Raw genomic sequence first — 20,593 nt, forward strand, 5'->3', positions numbered from 1 at the left:
TGTGTTCTTAGTCATTGTGAGAAATCAATGAAGCTAGGGTGATGGAGTTTACGTTTTAAAATAAATGTATTTGTATAGTTTTTGTATTTAACAAATGTGCATACATTTTAATAATCAGATACCCCTCAAGAAAAGAGGTGTTCAGGGAAACAATATTAAACACCTAATCTGGAGATGCAGCCATTTTGAATACAGATAGTTTAAAACGGCACCTGAGTCTCAGCTAAGTTGGAATGCGAAATCTGTATGGGTATGGTTTGAATGAGTTTGTACTACCTTTGGACACACTGGATATTCAAGGATTAGAAAAAATAATGGTTCCTTGAGGCTAAAAGCAGCATACATAGTAGGCTCAAATCACATAGTTGTCCCAAGTGGAACTTATGTATATTGGAATTTATACCTAACTGTTATATCCAGACAAGAACGTTTGGAAGAAAACAAAAATAGGCAAATGTGCCTTGTCTGCGTTGTGGAAAGGAAATACTCCCAAACCAGGTATATCCACTTTTTGCATAGGGATTTGTTCAAATAGGGTCTTGGGTTTCTCAGATTTTGTACATTGAGTTTGCTTTTACACGAATATTCCTCTACAGTAGGCAAATAAACTGTACCAATATTTTAATGTGAATGCGCAGGGAGCTGGTGCACATTGCTAAAAAAGTATCGTTCCACTTCTTCCCTGCTCCTGTCAACACAATCAGAAAACAAGCCAGAGTTTGTTTTTAGCTGTGGTTTAATGTGATGTACAAACTGGATCAAAGACTTGCATGTATGAATCAGCCTTCACAGAAAAAACAAGCATATTTTCTCAGAGATGGTATATGTTAGACACAGCTAGTTCTAACTCTGCAAGAATCAAAGCACAGCACCTCAACTCATTTAGTCCAATCCCATTACAGAGAATGCAGTTGTTTTATTTGTAGACAAAGTAGTCAATAGCACTAGTCTGGGCAAAATCATAACATATGAAAATCCCATAGCAAACTCTTCATGGACCACCTTGCCTAGAGGAAAGGGAAGGGGGATGTAGAAATACATTCAAAGTATGGCTCTAAATGTGTTGAATAGAGTGGTCATGTGTGCTGCTAGGCCTCTATTTGAAGACTTATCTATAAATAAGCATTTGCAAATTTCATGCAAATGTGTGTCCTCTTTTGCAATGATACATTTCCTCCTTTTTGGCAATTTGCATATGGCCATCCTAGTTATTTAAATGCTATTTGTCTCTGTAGTCATTCAAAAGACAGATTCTTTCATCCTTCCTCCCCAAACTGAATGCTTTGAAAGATCAATGACTTATCACTCCATCTGGTGATATTAACAGAAATTTCCCTTTCGCATAGGATCTACGTCAGACACAAACAGCAATGCAAAGCATTGAAAGCAGCATTGGTGGGAAGAAGCTACGCAGCACCATGTTTGAGTGAAGCAGAACTGCAGAGGTCAAGGACTCTGGTGAAGTGCAATACCACAGATGCATTCAAAAGGGATTTGCTGGATTGTAAAGCCATGCCTACATGCACATCAGGGGAATCTAATCTGAGGCATGTGGAGACATTTTCGTTAAGTATTGTGAATGGTAAAGTACAGTCCACATTGATGGTTTTCGAGGCAGAGAGATGAAAAGAATAGAGCAGCCTGAGCCCATGGATAAATAAAAAAGAAACAACAACTTGCAATTAAAGTGTCACCAAGGTGACACTTTTCTTAACCTGACAAGCTCTTGCTGTTAGGAAAATGGTTAAGAGCCTATTTGGCTCTTCATATAAAAGGCAAAAGTTTGGGCTTCTCAGTAACAGTCTCCACTGAGTTCCTTTACTCCAGCTCCTGTACTCATGGCAAAGAAATTCCTTTGGGATGAAAGATATGTATTTCTGTGGACATTAGGATGCAAATAATGACTTGGAGATTGGAAGGGGCCACCATCTATTTCTGCAATTGGTAAAGCAGCCGTGGTAGGTCTGGATTTGGAACCTCAGACAAAAAAAAAAAAAAAATCCCCACTCAGCTCCAAAGTTTACTGGTCCACCATTGGTGAAAAAATGGTTTGCAGCCCATTTTCATGGAGCTTTTGGCAGGTTGAAATGTGCACATAGTATGGGCTGATATGGTTTTGCTGACATTTGTTATATTAACTGTGCTTAGAAAGTTGAGGCAATTTGAATCTCTTTTAGTATTTTAATTTTTGAATGTTTTGATTTTTTCTTGATTTTATTGCTTTATCTTTAAGGTGGTGTTTTGTTTTGTTTTTTTACAGCCAAGCAGTATGTAAGTTTGAGGAAATAAATAAATTAATGGAGGAGCAACCACACATGTCTGCTCAGAAGTAAGCCTCATTGAGTTCACTCAGGTAAGTGTATATGCAAGGAGAGATAGCACCTTTCCAGGGGTGCACCTAGTATTGTGGAAGGCTTGAGTTTACGAAGCACAAAGGGTCTCGTCTCTTGCTCTGTGCCGATTGGTAAAAATATTGTTACACGGGCAGGCTTTTGCCTGCTAAGTATCCGCTGTGAATGCCATTTTATTTCTGTGGTTTCTGCCTTTATTTTATTTTCAATGCATTTTAATGCCTTGAATTCAATGTACTTTATTGTGGTGTTTTTAATCCTATTTTATGGCATTATGATTTTAAATCGTTATAAGCTGCCCTGCATAGTTCCAAGGCACTAGCAAATTCAGCGGAGGAGCATTACCCTGCGCTGTCCAGGGCGGGCACACTCCTGAGGGGGGCTGGGCACAGAGGGTGCCCTCCCAGGCGCGGGGTAGCTGTTCGGGTGCACAGAGCGGCGCAAGTGCCCTGCAGCTAGGGGCAGAGCGAGCCGCCAATGGCGGACATTCGGCACACCACCCACCCGTGACTCTGAAACCTCCCCCAGCTGTCAAAATGGGGGGAATGGGCAAATGCCGCTGGCTCGGGGTAGGCTTGGGAGTCGCAGGTAGGCGGCGCACCAAATGTTACCCCCTCAGCAAAGACTCCCGGGTAGATCCGCCCCCACTGCACCCCCTTCCTCCGCCCCTGAGCAGATTACAAGGGTCGGTAGAAATCTGCATTAAGTAGAAAAATGTTTGTATATCTGTTAGCCCCCACTATTATTGGCTGCTTTTGGTGAGACAAAAATGTTAACAGAGGAGACAGAGACCACATCCTCTGACCTGGTGCCCTCTGAGGAAGGCTAGGATGCAAATGTGTTTTATTATCATAAGCCACTCTGTGATCTTAAGGGATTAAGGGTTGGGCGAAAATCTTACAATTACAGTGGTACCTCGGGTTAAGTACTTAATTCGTTCTGGACGTCTGTACTTAACCTGAAACTGTTCTTAACCTGAAGCACCACTTTAGCTAATGGGGCGCTTCCTGCTGCTGCCGCGCCACCGGAGCACAATTTATGTTCTCATCCTGAAGCAAAGTTCTTAACCTGAGGTAATATTTCTGGGTTAGCGGAATCTGTAACCTGAAGCGTATGTAACCTGAAGCGTATGTAACCTGAAGCGTATGTAACCCGAGGTACCACTGTACATACATCCATCCATACAAATAAAATAGTCATCCAACTAACCTTGAAATAATATAGTTCCCCTAAATCATGCAGAAAATAAAAAGGGGGGGGGGATATTTCCCACTCTATCACACATTTCTCAGAGAGAAAATCACCCTTTGAAAAATATTATTTCACCTGTAGATGGAGGAAGTTACACAATTCCCTATCAATTGTAAAAACCAGAAAGGTTTCTGTCCTGAATAAGAAGAAGCAAGGATGTTGGAAGAAGTATCCCTGCTTCTTTTCCTCACTGCCAGCAAAGTAGTGCTCAGAAGAATCCCACTTCTCTTGCTTCTTTCCCACCTGCCAGCTCATATAATTAGAGACACCCACCCACAACTCAAACAGGGCAGAACGGCTATATTTTAGCAGGCTTATCAATATATATTCAAATGCAACATGAATACTTCATGATTCTGTAATAGGTTTTGAATTCATTAATTATGCAGTGGAAAGTGTACTTTTAAATCCCAGTTTGGAAAGTAAGCTATTAAAAACACGCTCCTTATCTAAACATTTGGATCCTTAAAGTGACATAGTTAAGATCTCTCAAAAGAAAGAGATACGCACCAGCAAGCTGACCGTGCAGCCAATCTTTTTGCCATCCACTTCACCCATTTTCATGCAGTCCCTGGAGGGGTTAAAAAAAATATTGTTTTAAAAAAACAGAGCAAATCATGCGCAGAAGAATTAATTATGCATGTTAGATAAAACGATGTATCCCAAATAAATTCTGTTATTAACTGCCTCAAATACACTATTTGATTCAAGAATATATGTCAGCTAGTACTCTCACTATGAAGCCTAATGCAAGATAAGATCTCTGAGGACCATAGCATAGTTCAGGGTAAATCAACCTTAAACTGTAAATGCAATATCTGCAAAAATCCCTTGTCCGTTTCTGTCTTGATTATCTGCCCTTCATCTGTTGTTTAGATCAGGAGTGGGACACTTTTTTTTCCTATCAAGGGCCAATGACCCACAGAGAACAAACAATTGCAGGTATGTGGATTAATGTGAGCCAAAGCTCTAGTGTGTTCAGCCCCAGAACCAGCAGGTATTGCTCCAAAATTGTTTTTCGATGCCAGATTTGAGCTCTAAAACACGTGAAGCAATAAAATTCAGAGTGCCTCTGAGAGCCTCCCACTACAACCAGGTGAGACGGTAATCTAAATGTGAAAAGTAAATGAGTTCAGTTATTGGCAGAATAGAGTCATTCCCTATCTGAGTCCAATGCCTCTGGCCAGCCCGGAGATTCAGGCTTCGAGCCTGAGCTGCTCCACAATCAGTGTGAGGAGATGACAAAGTGACCCAGGGCAGTGTTTGTACTCCCAGCACTTCAGGCTGCTCCTCCACAGTCAATGAATAGAGCAAAGGAATTAAAAGGATGGAGTTCTGGCAGAACTGGATGAAACAGGGGAATGCCAATTGGTTGCTGTGGAGCAGAGGTGGGGAACCTCAAGTTTGGGGCATAAATGCAGCTCTCCATGCCTCTCCTGGGATCTTTTCCAAGACACACGCTTCCCTAGCCACAATGCATCTCCACAGGACATGGGTGGTGCTGTGGTCTAAACCACTGAGCCTTTTGGGCTTGCCGACTGGAAGGTTGGTGGTTCGAATCCCCGTGGTGGAGTGAGCTCCCATTGCTCTGTCCCAGCTCCTGCCAACCTAGCAGTTCGAAAGCACACAGTGCAAGTAGATAAACAGGCACCGTTGTGTTGGGAAGGTAAACAGCGTTTCCATGCGCTCTGGTTTCCGTCACGGTGTCCCATTGTGCCAGAAATGGTTTAGTCATGCTGGACACATGATCCAGAAAGCTGTCTGTGGACAAACGCCAGCTCCCTTGGCCTGAAAGCAAGATGAGCGCCACAACGCCATAGTCGCCTTTGACTGGATTTAACCATCCAAGGGTCCTTTACCTTTAACACAGGCCATAACCCTCAATGACCATGAATCACACTTTTCATGCATGCTTTGGCTGGCTGGAATGTGTCCTGGAACTCTGACCATGTTTCTTGCATTCCAGGGTAAAATACAATGGGGGGTGTGTGTGTTGGTGTTGTTGCAACAATACAAGAGACAATAGAAGAGTGCACCATCAGGGTCAAACCATTGGAGAGTTTCAGCACCTGCTGTGGTTGTAGAGTCCAATATGGTAGAGAAATGTTTCATTGCAGCCGGGGGAAGACAAAGGCGTCTGGTTTCTCTGTTACAGATACACTACTGTGTTTCTTCTCTCTGTGCTCCTCGCAGCAGTCATTTCTCCTCTGATCACTGCTGTGGATGCATGAATGACGGTCTCCAGGCACTGTGATCATCTGCAAGGGATTCCCACACTGTGGGGCTAATGTTGCCAGCCTTCATGTCATGTCTGCAGACATCTTTATAACACAGAGTTGGTCTGCCAATGGGTTTGGTGCCTGAAGCCAGCTCCCTGTAAAGCACAACCTTGGGGATCCTGCCATCATACACTCTGCGTACATGACCAAGCCAGTGTAGATGTCGCTGAGACAGAAGTGTAAACATGTTGAGAATGTGGGCTTTGAAGAGCACATCTTTGTTTGAGGCACTGTCCTGCCATGTGATCCCCAAAATCTTGCTGACACTGAACATATGGAAGGCAATGAGGTATTGCTCCTGCCCAGTGTAAGTTCCATAAAGCAGTGTGCTCAACACACAAGCCCGGTAAACCTTCATCTTGGTATTGGTCTTTAGCACGACATTATCTCAGCCATTGCTGTAGCTGCCTTGCCAATTCGCTTGTCTAACCTACTGTACAAAAGTCAATTCGACATTTGCTGCTCCACATATTTTTTGCCTCTGATTCTGGCCACCACTGGCACATGTCATCCGTAAGGTTGCTGAAACAAGAATTCATCCATTGGGCTGAGAAAGATTCCCCACCCATGCCTTACAACAGGGTTTTCCAAACTTGGGTTTCCAGCTGCTTTTGGACTGCAATTCCCATCATCCCTGAACACTAGACCTGCTAGCTAAGGATGATGGGAGTTGTAGTCCAAAAACATCTGGATATCCATGTTTGGGAAACCCAGCCCCAGAAGGATACACTGCAGCTTCCATCCTAAATCATCTCTCTTTTTGTCCAAGCTAGTGGAGCTATGATACTAAACAATGGGTCCATGGGCAAGAGTTTGTTCTACCCCTGTCAACTGGAAGACCTAAGTGGTAAGAACAGATCCTCTCCTCCTCTGTAAAGCATCATATACATGCACTAGCTTTGTTTGTTTGTTTAATAATAATATAAATCCCACCATATATACCCAAGCATCTTTCTGAATCTACACTGTAAATCTTTAATAACCTGGCTATCTTGTGAAATTGAAAGCAAGGACAACAAATATGGTTCAGATCGTCCTCTTTCAAGGATATGGAGTGAGCTGTTCTGTGGGAGGGAGGGAAGAAGTTTGGAGAAAAGGGGAAACTCAATGTATCTCCTTTTGTGCATTATTTAATGAAAATCAATAAAAAATATTGTTATAAAAATGCAAAACCAAAAGGGGGGGGGAGGCTATGGAGTGAGACTTCCCACAGTCTAGAATTAGAAAGGGGACTGGAATTTCAAGATGATCCTGTGTTTAGGTTCTGGCAATGAAAATTTCATGCATGGCCTCATCTAAAAACACACGCAGCCCAGCCCTAAGCATGTTGGCATGGAAGTAAGTCCCACTGAGCTGAACAATGCTCGCTCACAAGTGAATGTTATAGGTAGGAAGAATGCAGCCAATCTTTCTGTGCTCAGTCTCCGCAGTAGAAAGGAGTTATGGTGCAGGGTAGCGATTTGATTCTTGCCTTTGCCATATACCTTCAAGGGGGCCTTAGGCAAGCCTGATTCCTGCTCACCCCATCCCTCAATCTGCAACAAGGATGTGAGGCACAGGGCCACTGCAAAGATTACAACTATATAAAGAACAAATGCGCAGCCAGAGATCTTTTGCATTTCTTTGAGAGCAGGCCTTGCAAAGCAAGGTGAGCTGCAATATGCTATTCACCACTCACCCAATGCCTGGAACTGCTATCGAACTAAACAGACCACCTGCAAGACTGGTACCACCAAAGGAAAAGCTGGACAGATGTGGACACTTCCTTTCTTTGGATTCAAGTGATCCGTGGCTTACATGAAAAATTTAGACTAGCGCTACCTGCCTCCTACATCTTTCGTCTGCTCTGTCTAGTTGCCATCGTGTTTTCAGGCCACAGATGGCCTCTCTCTATGCCAAATGTGCAGAACCTAAGACAATTCGTCCTCGATTCTTGGCTGTGTCTGTTGCCACAGCTCCTACAGATGTCAAAAGTGAGGAGGGGGTTGCAATGAATCCCATACAGGATCCATCAGAAGATGCGCAGTAAGACCCAACCTGACACTGGCAATATGCCTGATGTAATACCATCAGACCTAGTGCACAGCTGAGGTGCACATTAGTGCGACATGAGACTGATTTGCACTAGCATAAGAGTCATTCTTAGAGCTGATCTACATATGCAGAACCACAACGTTCTACTAATGTTCTGTGATTTATTTATTTTTTGGGGGGAGAACCTTTTACATAGAAACCTACTGTGTCAGGAAGATGGTGAGAACTCTTCTTCCTGGCACATAAGCTTTCGACAGGCAAGGAGAATTTTGTGTGGGTGGGATGGGGTGGGGGAGGCAATCAAACATGTGGCTCACCCCCTTGTACCCTACATTGAATTATGAACTCCTGAAAACTTGGTATCTGATGTTGTGTGTGTGCTTTCATATTCTAGCTAATGATAATTTTCTCGAAGGAATGCTGGCACCAGACTTTCAGACCATGGCATATTTCTTGCTATAAATCATGCAGCAATTGCTCACCTGTAGTCCAGCAGTCTCTCCATAAGACGAGTTACAGTGGCGATTAATGAAACGCCACTTTCTCTCCATGTTTCGCGTTCAATTTTCTTCAGCAAGCTGGAAGGAATGAACCCAGGGCAAAATATCAGCATTTATTTTTACCGGTCTCCATAACAACCAATTTATACTCAAAGGTACCCAAAAATGCCTTAGCAGTATCTTCTCATTCACAGATTTTATTATTATTATTTCCTTCAAACTAAGCACAATTGCAAATATTCTCTTACCTGGGATAAGGACCAAAGAGTGGAATTCTACTCCAGGAAGCATTGACAAGGCAAATTGAATTTTTTTTAGGTTAGCCAACTTCAAGACAACACACACACACAGAGAAAGCATCCTATTTTCCAAATATATCTAGACATCTCACAACCTTTACACACAGAAGATTCTGGATTTATTGCATGCTCACCCCTTTGTGCTATTCATTAGACCTGTATTTCAACATCAAGAAAAGAAACTGAAGATTTTGTTACCTAGAAGAGAGCATTTCCCATCTCACTGCTTCCCTTTCGATGAGATTTCAAATCTTCTCAATGTAGGATTTTTTCCCCCCTCCGTACTTTAGTCGACAGTAGTTCTGCACCCACACAATTTACTGCATTGTAACTGCCACAGGAAAAGCCTTTTCCTGAGGAGAATTTTTTTTCTTTTTTAACCCAAACACTTTCCTTTTGCTTGGTGTTATTTATGCATTTCAATCTCATTCATTTAACTGTTAAATAATTGGTAGCTTCTTGGTGGCAAATCTTAGCCAAATGCACCAGGTCAGTTAGAATTGAAAGGTTCTGAGCCCAGCAGTAATATGAAAATACAGAAATAGAACCACTGACAATAATACCAATGAGCAATGGCTAGCATTTGCTTAATTTCTAAAAATGAGAGGGGCTGGGGGTTGTTCCGGAAGTCCTTTCCCCAAATCTAGAAGCATGCAAGCCTCAGAAGGGCACATGACATATGCTCACAGAGACTTTGTCCTTCGGGATTGCCTCTCACATTCCAAGGCTGAGCCCTAGAATCCTAGGGCTGCCCAAAGGTGATTCTACAAGCGCTCAAGACCCCATCACAACCATGCCTTTTGCAGAAGTGACTTGGGAGAAGCTTTGAAATGTTTCTATGTTGATAACACAGGTATCCTCCAGGGACGAGTCCCCCTCCCACAAATCATAAACAAGGATTCTGGGTTTTTTAAGGTGTTTTGGGCATTTGTAGATTTATAGACCTCTCCTTCCCTCTCCTGTGCGCGCTCTCTCTCTCTCTCTCTGTGAAAAACTAGTTGCTCCCCCATTCCAGTTCCCTTGCCTTTGACTGAATCCTGAGGTTCTATATAGTTACTGGTATGTATTTTGTAAAAGTGGGGATGTTGGACAAATTGGAGAAGGTGAGACAGTCATGCTTATGTTAGAAAGGGAAACAGACAAGGGGATGGTTAAGCCATTCCAAAGCAACAGCACTGAAGTACCCATATATGTTACTTAGGTCAAAGCACTACAACCAACACCAGAAACTTATGGAAAGGAGAACCAAACATACCTAAGAGCTATTCACACAACCATCTGAGTGCACAGTGGAGGCATCCACCAGCATATGGAAAGCCAGTTGTACATACCAAGTGTAGAATCTGACTTCCACCACCCATTGAAAAATGCTAATTCTCTGGCAACGACTGGCTCACCATGGGTTGGCAGCTACCATGGGCAAACTTTTCAAACATGCTCACCACAACTGCCACATACCCAAGGGCTTTTAAATAGCCCTTGGATAACCCAAAGCTATGTTGGGCTACCCTTTGCACTTAATGACTCTACAGTGTCAGCAATTGGCAGTTTGGACCTGTCTAGCATTCCTCAAAAGTCTGGTCCCAAGACCCACAACAAGTAATTATTTCACAGATTTATAAACTGCATAATGGTCTGAGACCATTGAAGTAGTGTACAATATAAAAGCAGGATACAACACCAAGCCCAATTTCCCTTCAAGGAAAGCCTTCTTGAATAATAATAATAATAATAATAATAATAATAATAATAATAAATGGCATTATATATGGAAATAATTTGGTCTGGACGTTGATGCCTCTGTGGCGTATTCTTTGTAGCTTCATAACCTTGATTCTCTCTGTTACTCTTATTTTTATTTTGTTTTTACTGCTGTGACTGAATGCTAAAACTAATAAATACATTATTGAAGAGAAATATATACAATAGGCACCTAAATACCATGTTGTTAGGTGCCTGTCTAATTTCAGCTGGGAATTCATTCCAGAGGGCTGGAGCTACAACGCTAAAGACCCAATTGATAGTGCAAACTAAGCACTCCTCCATTGGAGGAGCAAATCTACTGGACAGAAATATACAGGGTAAAGTTCTCCTTTAGGCAGAATTCAGAATAGTATGCTAAGGAGATGTATGAGGTATTTGACTGCTGAGTTGTGAGTTTATCCTTCCACTTCCTGCAGCTAACAGAAAGATAAGCATAGAATTGTATTCCTGGGATGGGAGAAAAAAAGTTTATGTTCCTTCACATTTTGTATGAGACACACACTAGCCAGTTGTCAACAACAACAGCAACAACTTATTATTTATACCCCTCCCATCTGGCTGGGTTTCGCCAGCCACTCTGGGTGGCTCCCAACAGAATATTAAAAACACGATAAAACATCAAACATTAAAAACTTCCCTAAGCAGGGCTTCCTTCAGATTTCTTCTAAAAGTCAAATAGTTGTTTATTTCCTTGACATCTGATGGGAGGGCATTCCACAGGGTGGGCGCCACTACCAAGAAGGCCCTCTGCCTGGTTCCCTGTAACCTCAGTGAGGGAACCACCAGAAGGCCCTTGGAGCTGGACCTCAGTGTCCGTGTCCGGGCTGAACGATGGGGGTGGAGATGCTCCTTCAGGTATACTGGGCCAAGGCCGTTTACGGCTTTAAAGGTCAGCACCAACACTTTGAATTGTGCTCAGAAACATACTGGGAGCCAATGAAGGTCTTTCAGAACCAGTGTTATATGGTCTCGGCGGCCACTCCCAGTCACCAGTCTAGCTGCCGCATTCTGGATTACTTGTAGTTTCCGGGTCAATTTCAAAGGTAGCCCCACGTAGAGCACATTGCAGTAGTCGAAAACTGTACTTGAACTGTACTTGACCCGGATAGCCCTTCAAATAGAGGACATTTCTCTGGCAGCTTTACAGATAGAGAACTATTCCCTGTAAAGTAGGACATACGACCAACCTAATTGTCAAACTTGCACATCCTATGCAACAGCTTGAACTATACTGCCCCGACATGTCTGCACTGAGGGAAGGAAAACATTGTTCATGTTGTTGCAGTCCAAATTATTTTTAGGTCACATTTCAGCTTGCTTACACATAGCTCTTGATCCCACAATCAAGCATAGCTGTCAACTTTTCCCTTTTCTTGGGAGGAATCCTATTCAGAATAAGGGAATTTCCCTTAAAAAAAAGGGAAACGTTGACAGCTATGTAATCAAGTGATGGCCAGTTCCACTCCTGTATGCCATATAGTCAACTCCATAGCATTTGAGGGAGATGTGCATGTCCTGGAAGGCTGAAGCCAATGCCAGCTTCCTGCCATACTTCTCTGTGGGTTTAGAGGCATATATTTCCCCTTCAGTTACAGATAGGTAGCCGTGTTGGTCTGCCATAGTCAAAACAAAATAAAAAAATTCCTTCCAGTAGCACCTTAAAGACCAACTAAGTTAGTTCTAGGTATGAGCTGGTCTGAACAAAGACCTGGTCTGAACAAAGACATTGGATTCTTATCTCATTATACATGACAAAGCCATTTTTCACCTTCTCACCCCTTGCTTTTTCCTGTAAGACCTATTGCAGTCGTTAAGAGTTGTCAACAGGCTCATCACAGCTATCTGCCAATCACCCAATCCCACCACCCTTCTGAGTAATACCCCTCCCCACCTTCTCACTATATAGAAGGGTCTGGTGACTTCTGTTTCAGTGTATCTGAAGAAGTGTGCATGCACACGAAAGCTCATACCTAGAACTAACTTAGTTGGTCTTTAAGGTGCTACTGGAAGGAATTTTTTTATTTTATTTCCCCTTCAGACAGAACAGGGTTCGCCTGGAGGCTTCCAGGAAACACATCCGCATAAAGCCTGAAATAGCCCATGAGTCACTGGCGGAGGCAGAGGTGTGTGGGAGGAGCGCACCGCCCCCAGCAGCGCGATCCCGGTGGGGTGCCATCTTGGCTGTTCCCCCACCTGCGCTGGGCGCCACGCCCCTGCAGGCGGTATGCCCCACCCCCAGGGCACACGCCACGCCCCCGGGACGCGCGCCAGCCACGCCCCCATCTGCTCTCCACCCCCCAGTGCCAAAGCATGAAGTACCGCCACTGCTTTGAGTGACATAAATTAGGGTACCGAAAGATTGGGCTTCATCTATTTTAACGTATTCAGGAAAACGAACTGGATTCCTGCAGAAGTGCTGAGGGGATTAGGAAATTGTGCCGAAGGAAAATGTTCTCTCGCCTGGAGGTTTCTCCCCTGCCAAATATCAAAGACTCGCTGAAGGTGAGGAAACATCTCAAAATGAGAGCGGCTATAATCCCTCAGAAGTGATATGGATTAGCCAATTTAAATACAGGCTTACTTTCAGTTTATATTTTTTGCATCCAGTATATCATGTGGGTAGGTCCTGCCTCCCTCCCTCCCTCCCACCCACCAGGAATTCGTGCAAACCCTTTGCATCGCAGACCTTTCAAAGATAATGCACAAAGCAAACATTCCTGACAAGAGAGCCTCTCAAAAACAAGCCTCCACTTCCTCGGGCAATATCTCAATAGGAAGTAAGAAGAAGGGTATTCCAGCTAAGCTGGTGTTCTCTCCTGCACACCGCGAAGCAGAAACTCTTCTGCATGCTTTACTGTAATCTTTTATTCCATCTTCCTTTGATCCTTCTCCAGAGGCCCGTTTGCTTTCCAAACACCCAGAATGGTGCTTCTTTAACCTGCAGCTAGATTGCCAGCATTCAGCAACAATCTTTGCTTGACACCGGTATAGAGTTATGTAAAAAAATTAAAAGCAAGAGTGGTTCCTTGTGCCTGTATTGTAGTGGCTGGATGGCCATCTGTCATGGATGCTTTAGCTGAGATTCCTGAATTGAAGGGGGTTGGACTAGATGACCCTTAGGGTCCCTTCCAACTCTAAGATTCTACAATTCTACGACTGAGGCAACAGAAACCGTGTCAGATGTAGTGGGTGCATAATAATAATAATAATAATAATAATAATAATAATAATAATAATAATAGGAAATGTGCTTGTTTATGGGCTGTTTGTGAGGTATCTGTGCTAAATCTGAACAAGCAACAATGGCTGCTGTCGCTGCATGCCAAGTCGGCTGTGAGTAAGACCTCCCTCATCCATGATTTGATTACAAATCACTCTGTAACCCTGAGGCCTGGGTAGTGGAACAGGGTGGAGTTGGTCTCACCTAGCTGTGCCCATGGCACTTGGGTACAGTGGTACCTCGGGTTACAGACGCTTCAGGTTACAGAAACTTCAGGTTACAGACTCCGCTAACCCAGAAATAGTACCACGGGTTAGGAACTTTACCTCAGGATGAGAACAGAAATCGCGCAGCAGTGGCGCAGCAGCAGCGGGAAGCACCATTAGCTAAAGTGGTACCTCAGGTTAAGAACAGTTTCAGGTTAAGAACGGACCTCCAGAACAAATTAAGTTCTTAACCCGAGGTACCAATGTACTAGGTGCAGAATCAGGGCATAATTGAGAGTTGGGGAGGATAAATTGCTGTGGTCTATGCAGACTCACTCTCTCTCTTTCTCCAAGCTCTCTGTCCAGGATTTTTTTTTTGGGGGGGTGGCTTGAGTGTGAGTTCCTGGCACTGGGCAATTGGGACAGATTAGAGACTCTGCTGGTTTACCGCTTGCCTTGCTGACCTTTCAGAGATAATGCACAAAGCAAATGTTCCTGACAAAAGAGCCTCTCAAAAACACTTGCTGAAGGTGAGGAAACATCTCAAAATGAGAGCTGCTATAATCTCTCAGAAGTGATATGGTTTAGGCAACATTTCTCTATAACCAGGTCTTTGGCTGATTAACATTCTATGTGTTCGTGATAGGTGGGTTCATGATAGGTGGGTTAATGGTTTGTTTGTTTGTTTGTTTGTTTGTTTGTTTGTTTGTTTGTTTGTTTGACTAATTGATTGATTATGTATTTGGTGTTCTCATTTTGTATTTCTATGATTTGCGTAGTCCACCCTGTGATTTGCGGATGAAGGGCAGTATACAAATTTAATTAATAATAAAAACAACAACACCACTTTGTAATTATGCTGTTACTTAGATCTAAAGTTCCATTTTTCTGCAAGACTCTGGGCCACATGGAAAAGCCTCACCTCAAGCAACAACAACGCTGTGTGCAGGATGGAGAGGTGTCACAAAGGTCCTGTGAAACCATTGATAATAGAAAAATTCTCTATGAAATTTGCTATGCTTGAGATTGTCAAAAGAGTGCCTGGACTAAAATTGTCTATCAGAAACTTCACTCTTGTGGTTTATCACCACAACAGCTAAGCTTGAGATGTTGCAAGTATAATGAAGTACTTCTTCAACCAGACACAATTTTCATTTAATGTAAATCAGACATTGCACCATAGTGTTGAAGATTGGTATCTATGCATACAAAAAGTGTCGTGTTAAGACTATACCACAGGAATGCCTAATGAAATGTGAGCAACACACATACTGATTTAAAATTAACGAAATTGCAACAAAACTTCAGGAGTGATTCTCTAATTAAAAAAAAAAGTATCACAACATCATCTAATCTCCATTTTGTCGGAATTTATATTTCTGTCTTTTTCTTCATATAAAAAGGAAGTGCACCCAAACACCATTGTAACTGGAATGTATCTAGTCAGCTATTTAGTTCAGGAAGTTTATCCGTAAAGATTCTTTAGGGTGTTCTGTTTAATGCGGGTGGCGCTGTGGTCTAAACCACAGTGCCTAGGGCTTGCCGATCAGAAGGTCAGCAGTTCGAATCCCCACAATAGAGTGAGCTCCTGTTGCCCGGTTCCTGCTCCTGCCAACCTAGCAGTTCGAAAGCACGTCAAAGTGCAAGTAGATAAATAGGTACCACTCCAGCGGGAAGGTAAACGGCATTTCCGTGTGCTGCTCTGGTTCGCCAGAAGCGGCTTAGTCATACTGGCCACGTGACCCAGAAAAACTGTCTGCAGACAAACGTCGGCTCCCTCAGCCAGTAAAGCGAGATGAGCACTGCAACCCCAGAGTCGTCCACAACTGGACCTAACAGTCAGGGGTCCCTTTACCCTACAAATGTTGGAAGCCTCTCTTGAGAGCAGGTATTTTTCTTCTATTTTGCACACCAATTTATCATGACATTTGAACTTGGTGTCATGTGCCACTTGCTTTTCTGCTTTTAATAAGTGAAAAGTTATCTATATGCAATGTCTACATTTTGGTGAGGAAAGAGTTTATATAAATCTTAACCAGTCAGTTTTCAAGGTTGTAGAAATTTCTACAGAGCTTGGCTTTTCACGCTTGATATGTGAAAATAAATGTGCAATACTCAAAAAATAAATGGAAATAAATAACAAATGTTTCAATCATTAAAAAATCATTTCTGATGGGAATAAGTTAACTGTTAAAGTCTATGCTTCAAAAGAGCTGTGTTCTTCTAACTTTTTTTTTTAAAAAAAAACCCCAAACCTAAGGGCATTATTGCTTTGAAATTTCCATGATTTCATGATAAAGTGAAGCAGGACAGGATAACTGGAGAGTCAGAGCCATAAACCATTCTCTCCTCCATTTTTAGTACACCTCTTAGTTCCAAGTCAGCCATATCTGTGACTTTTCAGAGCTCCCCAGTTGAAACCAGCTAGAAGACTGATAGCTACAATTTGGCAGGATATTTCATTATAACAGAGTTTTAAGTAGCACTGGTCTCCAAACAATTTTTTTTTTTTTTAATGAAGGTGACATGGGTGATTTGTTTCTGAAATCAATAAATATCTGAATGTTTTAAACAGAATTGTCCTAGGGATTTATTTATTTTAATGCTTTATGATTTGTTCCATAATTCAAGAACTGCAGGGCAAGTTCAGTTAAAAATAAAAACGCATTATCATAATAAAGTCTACCTGTGCCCTCTTTACAAGGGGGGTCACTAGAAGCTACTTTTAAAATCTGTTGCTCCAAGCTTTAAAAAGTGAAAACCAGTCAAAGATTACCCTAGAACTTTGTGAAGCTTTAACTACAGTGTACATGCTTCTAGTATTACCTCAGCTTACAGGCCAATTCATGTATAATGACTTGCAAGCAAATCCCTAAGGGTGGTGTGTACTCTGAGTAAAACTTAGTTGAATACCACTCACTGCTTTCAATAATAATAATAATATTTTTTTATTTATGGGACTTCCCCTTTCAAACAAGTGGGACCGAAGCTTTAATTTCAAGCACTGGTTCCCAATGGAACATGATGGAAATATTTTGTTTAAATAATGGGTGAACGAAATGATTTTGAACACAAAGTATAACACAGACTCCTGGACTTTTTTTAAAAAAAATTCCCTTTTGTTAATGATATTACAACTTTGGCCTCACTTTCAGATCCTTGCATATGCTTGTATGTTTCCGAGCACAATTCAGTGTTGATTTAAAGCCCTAAATTGCCTCGGCCCAGTATACCTGAAGGAGTGTTTCCACTGCCATCATTCAGCCCAGATACTGAGGTCCGGCTCCAAGGACCTTCTGGTGGTTCCCTCACTGTGAGAAGTGAGGTTGCAGGGAACAAGGCAGAGGGCCTTCTTGGTAGTGGCACCCACCCTCTGGCACCCTCCCATCAGATGTCGAGGAGATAAGCAAGTATCTGACTTTTAGAAGACATCTGAAGGCAGCCCTGTATCGGGAAGTTTAAAAAGTTTGACAGTTTTTTATATTTTTATGTGTTGGAAGATGCCCAGAGTGGCTTGAGCAACCCAGCCAGATGAGTGAGATATAAATATTATTATTATTATTATTATTATTATTATTATTATTATTATTATTATTGCAATTGTCAAGCTCATCAGACATTAACCAATCCTCTCTTATATCAACACTACCAATGGGGTTTGACACACAGTAAGTTCCCATTCCAAAGTACCCTACTGCATATACTACAGAGATGAAATGTGTATGGCTGTTTGACTCTAATATAACATATACTTAAAATACAATTTTCAGCTTATCAGCAATGCTCTTCAGAACTTCAAAAAGAACAGGTGAGGGCACACACTGAGCTGAATATTCATTTTGGACACAGGCAGGACGTTGTGCGAGATTGCATATGAACCACGAGTAAACTTTCTATAAGCTAGAATCTAGACCAAGGCAGAGAGCAGCCATAAGTGTTCTCATTGTGTCAATTCACCTTAAAAGGGATGATGTATGTTCCAGGAAGAAAGGTGATCCTTCTTTCTTTGTAAGTGGTCTCACAATCAATCAGAAAGGAGAGGGGGAAAAGATACTTTTATAATAGATATTCAATCTTTGGGGACTTGAAAGCTATCTTGATATTTAAGCATTTCACAGTTTTTGTGCAGAGACAAAAATTGAGTTGCTGTCCCTCACGCTCAGAGCATGTGAGGTAATAGTTCTGCCTACATTGGAGAAGGGCCCAATTAGCGGAGCTGATTCCTGCCTTGGCAGTCAATAGTCTGTCTATAAAGATATTTGGATGGCAGCTATTACATCCAATTAGCTATGTTTCTAACCCTCTCTTGTCTAATTGGCATTTAGAGTCAAAACATCTGTTTGTTCTATCATACTTTCTTGAACTATTGGAAGTCATACCTACTGCATCAAAATGTGCTAATTTTTCCGTTTTACTTCATAAGCTTTCTCAAAGTACTTTATTTTCCCCCCAGTCTAATATTTTGAGGGTAAAAGATGCAAGACATAGCTATCTATAATTCTAAGTGTATCATTGACTCCTTTCAAATGAAAAGATGGGAATTGTGAAACCATTATTTTTGAAAATACAAAAAATATGGGAATAATCCATTTAAATTTGTGCCACATTCATGCCAATGATTTCAGTGGCAAATATACAAGTATTCACTTATCACTTCCACTGAAATCAATGTTGCTTAAAAATGCAAATCTAATTGGTTTGTACCCCATCTTCTTTAAGTTATACATAGAATTAATATTAGCTCAATGCATGTTCTCTAGAAAAATAAACTTTTTACTTCACATTTTACACTAAATATTTAAAATTTTAGCACCACGTTGCACATTATAACAGTATAATATTTATTCACTGTGGGAAACTTATTTACTTTTAATATAGGGTTTTTATGTGAGAAAATTTAGCAAAAGAGAGACAGAGACAGAATAGAAACCAATATAGTTTCCAACGTATTGTGAAATGTTTAATAAATACCTTCTTGCTTTTCAAAATACTACATATTGTTTGAGCTCTTAGTCAGTATTTCCAGCTCTTCCAGTTTTAACAATTAAATGAATGAGATAAGAATTAGCTCTCAAAACGAACAGGAAAACCCCACAATCTTAGTAATTAGACACAAGGAAAAGACTTGTTCACTCGTTTAGGTAAATTAAAGAGATTTCAATAAGACAAAGCATGGCCCCTTCAGTACTGGAGTTGAGCTCCATCACAAAACAATCCGTAAAGTTAGGACATTTATTACTCACATACTATTGAAGAGCTCTCGGTATGTTTCGTCACCTTTGCCTTCTGACATCAAGCTATCCAATTTGTCAATCAGTTTTGCTTCCACCTGTAAGTGACATATGTCTGCATGTAAAATGAGGGTATATACATTGTTGGCTAAACTATTAAAAAGGTTTTTGTTTTCCACAAAGGGCTTTCATGCACAACTGTCCTCATATGAAGAATTAAATATTTAAGTAAGATTCCTACATTGTTCCCATTCTTTGTAGAAATGATGTCACAGGAGCCTTCTCGTGTATGGCACATATGCAGCAATTTAAGAGCAGCAACATGACTTTAAACTACAGGCGTTTGCTGCTGCTAAGGCAGCTATTTATGGAGCCAAACAAATGTAGCAGACAACTTAACTCCCCATCTCAAAATTCCACCCCAGGCTGCAAATGAAAGACAACTATATGTATATCAGCATAAAAGCCTCTCTCTTTTTTCTTCCCCATTCCCCTTCTCTAAATCCCTAGATTAACATGATCATAACCCGCCTGCCTCTTTCAGCGCTGGGTGAGAAAGAGAAATCTACTGCTACGGAAACCTACCCTTCCTCCAATAGTGCTTGGACGAGTGAAAGATGCTCTTAATTTTCAACCCAGCAAACAAGAGCATTTAGGGAAATATGAGTTTGGTAGCTAAGGACCATTGCTTAAATACACACACGGCTGTGTTTGTTATCAAGAAAATGTAGCAAGGTGGCTCTTTGCAGTTAATATTGCATCTGTAAATTGCCTCCTGTACAGTAATAAAGACAATTAGTGAACGAAAAACCCAGAGAAAAGGCTTGCTGTAGAATTATTAAGGAATGAATGATAGCCGGCATCTTTCATGATAATGAATAATGCACAGATAAATATGAATGCTTGTACCCTGTTTATATGAAAACTGTTATCCCTGATAGAGTAACTGACAGTTTATCATAGCCTGCTCATATTGCATTCACTGCACTCCACTTTCATTCCTTAATCTCCTCGCCCCCCCCCCCCACAAGATATCTGTGCAAACTCCTCTCCAGTTATTTTGCCACTTCACTTCCCAAATTCAGACGCTGTGGCTTTGCTTCATTTGAAGCAGCAGGAAAGGGAACAGAGAGAAATGGTCTGAAGATACATCGAGGAGCAGGATACAAACTGCAAGAGCAGATGGCACATTTAGTACTTCCTTAGTTGGCATCTTCTAGACTGTTTAAGTAGCAAAAAAAAAGGATCTGGATTGTGACACGGCTTGACAAGTCACAAGGGTCAAGTCTTTGGAAGCGTGAATATTGAGGCACGTTAGTGTGAAATCACAGTACAGTGGTACCTCAGGTTACATACGCTTCAGGTTACATATGCTTCAGGTTACAGACTCCGCTAACCCAGAAATAGTGCTTCAGGTTAAGAACTTTGCTTCAGGATGCGAACAGAAATTGTGCTCTG

General features: G+C 41.7%; 1 protein-coding gene across 5 annotated transcripts in view; it reads right to left on the bottom strand.

The window, feature by feature from the left end:
* The window catches only part of DOCK4 (dedicator of cytokinesis 4), a 270,878-nt gene that overhangs the window by 36,774 nt on the left and 213,511 nt on the right, over positions 1–20,593 (bottom strand). For 3 of the 5 annotated variants that reach the window (XM_081877773.1, XM_081877771.1, XM_081877770.1), the window contains exons 32-35: positions 19,148–19,233; positions 8,664–8,690; positions 8,398–8,493; positions 4,113–4,173 (exon numbers count right to left, since the gene is read on the bottom strand). In XM_081877773.1, the coding sequence (XP_081733899.1) occupies positions 4,113–4,173; positions 8,398–8,493; positions 8,664–8,690; positions 19,148–19,233 (270 nt within the window). The remainder of the gene's footprint in view (positions 1–4,112; positions 4,174–8,397; positions 8,494–8,663; positions 8,691–19,147; positions 19,234–20,593) is intronic. The other 2 variants (XM_081877774.1, XM_081877772.1) reach the window with 1 other exon arrangement.

The sequence above is a fragment of the Podarcis erhardii genome (genome assembly GCF_964252035.2).
Source record: "Podarcis erhardii genome assembly, chromosome: 10".
NCBI lineage: Eukaryota > Metazoa > Chordata > Lepidosauria > Squamata > Lacertidae > Podarcis > Podarcis erhardii.